A 10312-nucleotide genomic window follows, 5' to 3' on the forward strand; every position below is an offset into this window, starting at 1 on the left:
ATGATTCATCTCTGAATTGTGAACTGGTGTTCTAATGCAACCCTGAACTACTCACCTATTTTGGTGATGCAGCTCAGCCTTGGAAGTGATGCACAGAGATGGAGATCTGCTTATTGAATTTGTTTACTTAAGTCATGAGAAAAGCTGAACGTTCCTGCTCCATTAGCTCAGTTTGAATGTGAAGGTGAAACTTACATGGAATTGGGTTTCAGTTTCTAATTTAGTGGACAAAATAGGGAAAGAATCTGATTGCACATCATTTTTTTTAACTTTATAGTTATTTCCTCTTTTATTTTTATTTTAAAAGTTTATTAAATATTAATAATAAAAAGAGAGAACAAACATAACAAACATATAAGAGAAAATGGTATAATACATAATATGAAATCATTAATAGTAATATATAATCTCGAGTGTATATGTGCAAGATACAATATCAGATATGGAGAATATAAAGTAAAAGTATAATATGTAATATAAATTAATAATAGTAACACATAATGTTGAGTATACATGTACAAAATGCAGTATTAAATGTGAGAAATATAAGGTAAAAAAATAGAAAGGAGGAAAAGATAGAGAAGGATAGGGAGAGAAGTAGAGAAGTAGAGAAAGAGAGAGAGAAGGGGTGACACTTATACGACTTTGGGGTGCAAAGGGGTAGTAGGAGTACGTATGTCCTTGTCTTATTTATAAAAGTAAGGAGGTGTAGTTAGTAAGGGTTCATAAAAATCAATGTGACTCAAACACTATAAGTATTTGTATCTGAACAAAGTGAGCTGAAATCCCTTTTATTGCTTATTTCTCTGTTTCTAGATATTGTATGTTTCTTCTCCTGAAATTAGCACAAAAGAACAAGCTACTTTTTACCAACAGATGTTGCCGGATATGGACAGTCAGTACAAGGGAATTTCTCAATTATTGCTATATTTCACATGGACATGGGTTGGGATGTTGTTAGTAGACAATGAGAGTGGTGAAATATTTCTGCGCAGGATGCTTCCCTTGGCTACCCAGAGTGGCATCTGCTTTGACTTCATTGCAAGATTTCCCAAATCTGTTCATTCGAATAATATGAAAAACCTGTATAAAATAGGTCTTAACATGTACAGATTTGTTATGAAAAGTAATGTCACTGTACAGTGGAACCCCGACATAAGAGCTGCTCTACTTAAGAGCAACTCGAGATAAGAGCTGGGAGGGGAGAGATATTTTTGTTCTACTTACAAGCCCAAATTCGAGATACAAGCGCCAAGGAGCTGTCTCCTGAAGCCAAACGCTAACTTCCGCGTTCGGCTTCAGGAGACAGCTGCGAAGCGGCGCGCTTGTTTTAAAAGGTTGCAGCCGGCCTGGGGGGCTCGGGGGGGTGCTTGCAGCTTTCTTTCTTGCTCTTTTTCTTTCTCTCTTTTACCTTCCCTTCCTCTATTTCTTCTTTTCTTTCTCCTTCCCACCTTCTTCCCTCCCTCCCTCCCTTCACTCATTCCTCTCTTACTCTCCCCTTTCATAAGTTTCCTTGCTTCCTTCCTCTGTTCCTGTCCCTTCCCCCTTTCTTTCTTTCTTTCTTTCTTTCTTTCTTTCTTTCTTGCTTTCTTTCTTGCTCTTTTTCTTTCTCTCTTTTACCTTCCCTTCCTCTATTTCTTCTTTTCTTTCTCCTTCCCACCTTCTTCCCTCCCTCCCTCCCTTCACTCATTCCTCTCTTACTCTCCCCTTTCATAAGTTTCCTTGCTTCCTTCCTCTGTTCCTGTCCCTTCCCTCTTTCCTTCCTTCCTTCCCACCCTCCGTCCATTCATTCACCCATTCCTCTCTTGATCGCTTAAAGCCGGTCCCTGGTGCAAAAAGGGTTGGGGACCTCTGTCCTACAGGATTGGGTGGCAGAGAAGTTGAACATATGTAAATTTAAAAGTTTAAGAAAGTTTACAAGTTAAGTGAAAGAAACTTCATTATTCATTTATATGTATTTACATTTCTTCATTAAAAACATGTCTTTCTGCATAATTTAGACTAACTTTGTGAGTTTTTTGAGGGCTGGAACCAATTAAAATTATTTACATTAATTCCTATGGGGAAAAGTCGTTCGAGATAAGAGCTGCTCGACTTAAGAGCCCAGGTCCGGAACGAATTAAACTCGTATCTCGAGGTACCACTGTAGTTGTAGTTCATGGTGAAAGTGGTAACATGATGACTCTAAGGTTCCTTTCCAGGAATTTGAAAGATGATGATTTCCCACTCTGGACAAAAGGGAAAGTTTGGATTATGACAATCCAGATGGATTTCACATCAACTCCCTTTCAAAGAAATATGGATATGGTTTTCCTTCATGGTGCTTTATCTTTTGCAGTTCACTCAGAGAAGGTACTGGGATTCCAGCAATTTGTTCAGATGAGAAACCCTATCTTGGAAAAGGATGACATTTTTATCAAGATCTTCTGGGAAAATGCCTTTGGATGTTCCTTCCACACCTCTGTAATACAAAAGTCAAATGGGGCCACTTGTACTGGAAAGGAGAAACTGGAGATTCTTCCTACATCTGTCTTTGAAATGGAAATGAGTGGCCACAGCTACAGTGTCTACAATGCAATTTATGTGGTGGCACATGCTTTGCATGCATTCTATTCATCTATAGTGAAATACAGAGCAGGAAGAAAAATCAAGGATAAACTTTTGAATCAACATTTATGGAAGGTAAAATCCTCCAAAAGACAAATTATAGATGTCTCACTCTATCTTCCTACTAGATCTCTAAATAAATTCATTCTTCTAAGAATTCATTTGTCCAATGTGAAACTGTACATTTTTGGTAAATTTGAATTTAGCTTTTTTATTTTTGCGGTCTCAGAGCAAATAAAAAATATATACATATTAATATATCCATATGTAATGTTATGTAAATATATAAAAAGAAGAAACTCTATATAATAACTCTATAATTAGAGTCACAAAAAAGTTTCTATAAGCTATCATAAAATGAGTATTATCTTTAAACTGTTCATTTTCTATGTCTTCTTCTATTTTTAAACTGTCAAGTTGAAAGTATTCTCCCTGCTTTTCTTCTTCTGTTTTCTTTTCCTTTTTGCTGCCTTTTTGTTCTGAGTCATTTTCTTTCTTTGTCATTATAGTTTTATTATCTTCTTGTGTTTTTTATTTTTCTATTTTTATTTCATCTGCAAGTTCGGAAATAATTCCTTTTTACTAATTTAAGTCTTTGCAACAGTCTTTCAATAAAGCTAACCAACTCTTCATAGTCACTTACTTCCATGTTAACCAAGTCATGGTTAATAAGCTTACACAATAGGTCCATCTCTCAAAAAAGTGTCTGTTTCCTAGACTTTATAATTATTTCCTTTTAGGTGAATTTAGATATGTTATTTATATTTAGTTTTTAATACATCAAAGTTCATTCCAAGTTCATTCACTCCAATACAAGCATATGCACATAAAACCGTAATAATCCCAAATATTTTTCCATTTTTTAAAAGAGGCCACAAGATCCTCATATTCACCTGCCTCCATAATACCAAAATGAGAGTTCACAGTTCCTTACAGCAATTTGGCTGTTAGTAAAATCAGTGTAATCTTTTTCAGCAGCCTATTAAAATGTCGTTTTAGGTAGAATTTATTCCAAATGTTTCAGTGCAAACCAATGCTAAAAATATAGTTATGATAGAACTAGCAAATTGCTCAAATCTTATATTCTCCCAGATTATCAAAATATTTCTCAGTTCAAGGCCAGCAGATGTTAAAATAAAAGATGTTAAAATAACCATTCAGACTTGGAGGAGGATCCGCTGGTAGATGCCCATATGTACAGGCTCATGACAAGAAGGGACCAGCTTGCCAGGTATCGTCAAAGATAAGGGAGAACACATGTTGCTGAGGCAATTAGGTTAATTGGTTTGATGATAAATTAGGGCCGTAGGGCAGTGCGCGTGCGGGCGTTTATCCGTTTGGAGAAAGACCATTGCTACTGTTTGGATTATTCCAGGACTTCTACTGAATTTTAAATTGCTGAATATTAAGATCTAGTATTTTATTTTTTCTATTTTATTGTGCTGTAATCATAATTACAATCAGCAATGTAATTTATTAATCTAGATGGCATGCATATAATTTATTTTAAACATTTTATTCTATATTTTTATTTGGTCCAAGACCAATATGTTATATCACTCATTTGGTACTACTTTTTTCCTTCCTCCTATGTTTACTGAATCTGCTAATTTTGAGAAATTTCTGAAATCCAAAACATACTCAAAATTCAATTTCTTTTAAAATAAATCTATGGAGATTATTGACATTTCTGTACTAGAAATATTTAAAAAATGTATGAAGGTCCTGATTTGAATTTTTTTAAATATATTTTAAATTCTTTTGCAACATTCTTCCCTTATACTCTTTTATACTCTCTTCAATACAAACATGTTTCTCAATGGTTTTTTTTTTCAAAAATCTGCTAAAATAATTAGTCTGTTTTAAATTAATCTGAATAATATTTTATTTTATTTGTTATTTTCATTGTGTGTAATGAAGATTCTGTTTATATAATTTAAAAGGAAGAAAGATTGCTGTTGTACATCCTTATTTATATTTCTGTTTGGCGTATTTTCTGATTTAGCTCAACTACATGATCAGAAGAATTTCATATAATAATAGTGCGGGGCAAAAAATTGGGTTCAATGAAAATGGAGAATTAGAGACTGGATTTGATATTCTCAACTGGATCACATTTTCAAATTTGTCTTTTAAGAAAGTCCAAGTTGGAGGCATCAACCTTAAGGACTCCAATGAAGAAATGGTCTTCATTTATAAAGATGATATTGTGTGGCCAAGCAGGTTTAACCAGGTATTGACCAGTCACATTGTATTCAATCCAGATTTCATACCAAAATTTTATATGCTCACACTGAGGCAAAAAGCTGTTCAAAACTTTCAAAATCCCAAACCAGATTTTGCTGTCTCACATTATTATATCAAAAGAATATATATATATATAATTTCCAAATTCAGCAAAAAAAACCATGTGACATATATATGTGTGTGTGTGTGTGTGTGTGTGTGTGTCACATGTGGTTTTTTTGGCTGAATTTGAAAATTAAGGGAGACTAGGATAGACCTATTTCGGTCTTGTTTTGGCCTCATCAGCTAGCCATACCCACTGGGACTTGAACCTGAAACCTTTGCCTTGTAAGGCAGAGAATTATCCTCTAGGCTACAGTATCCAATCCCTTCAGCTCTGCACCAGGGAAGGGTTACATATTTTTGTGTCGAATCACCCTGGTGTATTGAAGGAACATCACATCACATATATGTATGTATGTATGTATGTATGTATGTATGTATGTATGTATGTATGTATGTGTATATATATATGTGTGTGTGTTTGTGTTTTCGTAGATTTTATATATATATATACATACTAAAAGTCACTGAGATGCCTATTTTCCAAAGATAAAGCTTACCTATTTATTTATTTTTAAAATTTATGGACAGACCCAGCCATTTTCTCTGTGTAATGGGAAGTGCGATATAGGCCACAGTAAGATCAAGATAGAAGGGAAACTATTTTGCTGCTATGACTGTCTTCGGTGTGCAGAAGGAAAGATTGCTAACAGGGAGGGTAAGAGATATTGTATATATCAACCAATGAAGCAGATTGTCAAACGTGCTTGGGAAATTTTCTGTTTTGTGTCAACTGTTACACTTGGCAGATCAGATCAGTAATTGAATTGCAAGCATGTTCATTATTGGTAGCAAGAAATGGATTTATGGAAATACAAGTTGACAACAACTATCTTAATGTATAACTTATATTTTTCAGAAGTTAATAGATAGTCCACAATTTGAATATTTATAAAGTCTGTTTTTCCCCTTTCAATTGAAGTTCAACATCAATATTTTGTTTCATAGACATGGATGAATGCTTTCAATGTCCAGAAGATCAGTATCCCAATGAGAAGCAGGTTTTGTGTCTGAGCAAAGTGACAACATTCTTGAACTACAAAGAAACTTTGGGAACTGTTATGGCTAGTTCGTCTCTTTTCTTCTCTTTAATCACAGTTGGAGTTTTTTGGATCTTTATTAAGCATCAGGATACTCCCATTGTCAGAGCTAACAACCGAAACCTCACATTTGTCCTCCTTGTTGCTCTCCTGTTATCATTTCTTTGTACTTTGCTATTTATTGGGAAACCTCACAAGGTGACATGCCTCCTTGGTCAAATTGCCTTTGGCATCATCTTCTCAGTGGCCATTTCTTGCATTTTGGCCAAAACCATCATTGTGGTTCTAGCTTTCATGGCTACCAAGCCAGGATCCAGGATGACCAAGTGGGTGGGGAACAGACTTGGCACATTTATAGTATCCTGCTGCTCCTTTATTCAAATTAAAATTTGTGCTATATGGCTGATCATCTCTCCCCCATTCCCTAATGCTGACATGAAATCAGTAGCAGAAGAAATCATTCTGGAGTGTAACAAAGGATCTGCCTTCATGTTCTACTGTGTCTTGGGTTACATGGGCTTCCTTGCCATTGTCAGCTTCACACTGGCCTTCCTAGCAAGGAAATTGCCTGATGCTTTCAATGAAGCCAAGTTTATCACTTTCAGCATGTTGGTCTTCTGGAGTGTATGGTTGTCCTTTGTTCCAGCATACCTGAGTTCAAAGGGAAAATATATGGTTACTGTGGAAATCTTCTCCATTATAGCTTCCACTGCTGGATTATTGCTTTGTATCTTTTCTCCCAAGTTGTATATCATTGTGTTGAGGCCTGATTTGAACACAAAACAGCAGCTCAAAACAGAAAAGGACAGAATAGTATAAATTCTTATCACTGTTTTCTGTTTTTGAACAGGTATGAGGAAGTGTGGAGCCAGTTTGGTCTTGCCATGGTGGCACAGTGGTTAGAGTGCAGTACTGCAAGCTGCTTTTGCTGACTGCTTGCTGTAGTTCACCAGTTCAAACCTTACCAGGCTCAAGGTTGACTCAGCCTTTCATCCTTCCTAGGTGGGCAAAATGAGGACCCAGATTATTGTAGGTGATATTCTGACTGTAAACCAAATAGAGGGGGTTGTAAAGCACTGTGAAGTTGTACATATATGCCTAAGTGCTATTGCTAGTGCTGTTGCATTTAAGGCACAAAGCTTGAAAGCAGGAAATTGTGAGCTTTACTTCCACTTCAAACACCTCAGACACATTGCTGCGTGGCTAGGTCTTTTCCCCAATTTTCTTAGGAAAATTTGAGGCGCAAGGAATATTAATTATGTTAGCTTTCTTGAATTATTTATTTATATAAAAATAATAATGGATAGAGAAATTTAAAACAAATAAATATTGATTTATTAATTTTCCTTCAATATTGACATCTTCAATTTTAGTTGAAATTGTTCTGTTTTTTAAAAAAAACTAAAATAAATATTTATTATATGTACATAATATAGGTTTGTGAATTTCTTAAACAGTTATTTAAGTAGAAAACAGTAGTATATTTCAAACAACCACATCGTAAAGAAATGTCTTAAATACATAGGCCTATTATCTGGATTATTTAAAGCTCAAAGTAAATTTTGATCATTCTGCTTGTCATTATTTTCAATGTGGGAAGGTGCACTTCCCTATTCTCTGTTCAGAGAGAAAAATAGTTCAGTCCCTTTACAGTTTTCATATTTGTCCTATAACAGTGATGGTGAACCTATGGCACAGGTGCATTCACAATAATGCATACGTATGCTCTTTTTGCACCTGAGCCATATCTGCTAATATGTGAGCTCAGCTCCAATGTGCATGTGTGTGCTTGCCAGCTGATTTTTGGCTCGCACAGAGACTCTGTGAGGGCATTTTTGGCTTCCAGAGAGCCTCCAGAGGGGTGGGGGAGGTTGTTTTTACTCTCCCCCAGCTCCAGGGAAACATTTGGAGCCTGGTGAGGGCAAAACATGAGCCTACTGGCCCACCTGAAGTTGGGAAACAGGCTATTTCCAGCCTCCAGAGGACCTCCTGGGAGTGTGGGAAGCATTTTTCACCTTCAACAGGCATTGTATTATGGGTGTGGACACTCATGCATGTACAATAGCACAAACACATGCTCTTTTGGCACCTGAGGAAAAAAAGGTTTGCCACCACTGTCCTATGATGATAGAGAACCGTAGAATAGAATAAAGAAAAAAGGAGCCTCTTGCAGCAGGACCCTGCAAGAATTGATGTGTTGTTGTGTTCATGAGAGGTAGCACCACCACAGGTTTCAACATAGTCCACAACCGCATGACACCAGTTGTACTGGTATGACAAACTTCACAGTGGTGCCGCAGCTCCTTTTGCATGGCTCTTTCAAGTTGCAAACAGCTTAGTGATTTGGGTGGCCTTTATATGGCCAGGATGTCTTCAGGATCCTTGGCTTCTGAGTCCGGCAAGGCCCAACATTTAGGCTCTAGTACACTCTTCTCCTCCCTAACTACAATAAGTAATATAATTTATTATTGCAATTGTTATTATCTTTCATGTTTTACAAACCTTTTAATAGAATTTCTTATCTTTATACTTTAAAGGGGAGAAAGAGTGCTGTTATACATCCTGATATATATCTCTGTTTGGCTTATTTTCTGATTTAGCTCAATTACATGATCACAATAATTTCATTCAATTATAGTGCCAGGAAAAGAACTGGTTCAATCAAAAATGGAAAATTAATTATTGGTTTTGATATTGTCCATTGAATTACATTTCCAAATTTGTTTTTTAAGGAAGTCTAAGTTGAAGGCACAGACTTTAAGAACTTCAATGAAAAAATGGCCACTATTTATGAAAATGATATTGTGTGGCCAAGCAGGTTTAACCAGGTGTGAACCAATGACATAGCGTTCAGTCCAGATTTAACTATTTCTAAAGCTCACTTAGAGGCAAACATATCCACTTCAGTGACCCTCAGAAACAAAATCATATTCTCTCCATGAAGCCTCTCTAGCCTAGCTCTTTGTTTATTCATATCAAAAGCATCACAGTTAAAATAAGGGAAAACATTTAAAAATATAAAATGTAACATTAAAATATGTACAAATTAAACAGACCTTGCCCAGAATTCTGTACGAGAAGCCCTTTCTTGCATTGGCCAATCATGGATCACACACATAAGAGGTTGGGCCTCAGGGCATCACCCTGAGCAGGCACTGAGCTGGAGACAGGGTAGGTGTCAGGTTAGGTGTCAGGGATCCAAATATTACCCAAAATTAAATCAGAGTCCAAAGCATTCTTCAACGTTCCAGTTTATTAGCACAGCCATGTCGGCATATTTGTGAGAAACGTGAATCTGAAGTCCCATTAGTTTTTCCATCCAGTTTCAAGGTTATTCCCCTGTTCCCAAACCCACAGGTTTACCACATTGACAGTCTCTTTCTTCCAATGTGTATGTTTCTCCCATCAGCTTTCAAGCAGGTGTTGAACAAAGGATGACCTTGATAATCTAGAAGAAATTTGTTATGTCTGTATCTCTACTTCCCTCATGCAGCAGCTCTTAGAGCCATACCAGTTGTGTCCAAAGCTATTTGGATGATGTCCTCATTCTGCCCTCCTCTCTGATTCAGGCAGAGGAGGACATCCAGGTAATCTATAACACCCTTGGGTACCACTGGTTCCCATGAACATGGGTAAGAATCAGCTTTCCCTATCTACTAGGCTGACTCATCTAGAGGCTTTCATTGACTCCCTGGAGTGCAGGATGTACCTGTCCATATATATGCACAGGCAGGAGGACTAGATAAGTAATCCGGTTATATTGTGGCAATTTAATGAACCAGATAAATGACGAAGACGTATTTGTATAAAACAGTAGTTTACTCTTCAGTGAAAAATATCTTCAGTCTTCTATATACAGGAACTTTACTTCAGCTATATTCAGCTTACTTCCAAGTAGATATTCAACCAATCCAGGTTTCTAGTAGATACCAAACCAATCCAGGTTTCTCTATCACTATTTCAGTTCTACTCAATATCTAAGTCATGCTCAAACTGCTCCAGCCATCCAATTAACAACCACCACCAATAGCCAATGGCCACAAGGGAATGATGAAGTTGATCTACATCTTATAATGCCCAGCCCAATCAGGCTGCAGTTCACGCCCAATGACTCAGCTTTAGCATGCTTACATTCTATCTTTTACCTTATATGGAAATACATTCTACTTTACACTTTATATGTTACTACAATGAAATATCATTCAGGATTGCTAAGCCTGACACCCCTTCTGATAATTCATTGAATAAACATTATTTTGTTTCACCATTTTACAATGCTTTACATCTGGTAAATGTTTTATTAATCTATTGGCTAT

General features: G+C 36.4%; 1 protein-coding gene across 1 annotated transcript; it reads left to right on the forward strand.

Annotated features, from left to right (window-relative positions):
• The first annotated feature begins 5906 nt into the window (after positions 1-5906).
• On the forward strand, positions 5907-6815 carry LOC139154233 (vomeronasal type-2 receptor 26-like). The gene has a single exon (XM_070728662.1). The coding sequence runs from the start codon at positions 5907-5909 to the stop codon at positions 6813-6815; it is 909 nt and encodes a 302-aa protein (XP_070584763.1).
• The last annotated feature ends 3497 nt before the right edge of the window (positions 6816-10312 follow it).

This window comes from Erythrolamprus reginae, chromosome Z, assembly GCF_031021105.1.
Source record: "Erythrolamprus reginae isolate rEryReg1 chromosome Z, rEryReg1.hap1, whole genome shotgun sequence".
Lineage (NCBI taxonomy): Eukaryota > Metazoa > Chordata > Lepidosauria > Squamata > Dipsadidae > Erythrolamprus > Erythrolamprus reginae.

Bases quoted from the DNA above. Each gene is read 5' to 3' on its own strand.
- LOC139154233 (XM_070728662.1), top strand. From the start codon at position 5,907: ATGGATGAATGCTTTCAATGTCCAGAAGATCAGTATCCCAATGAGAAG.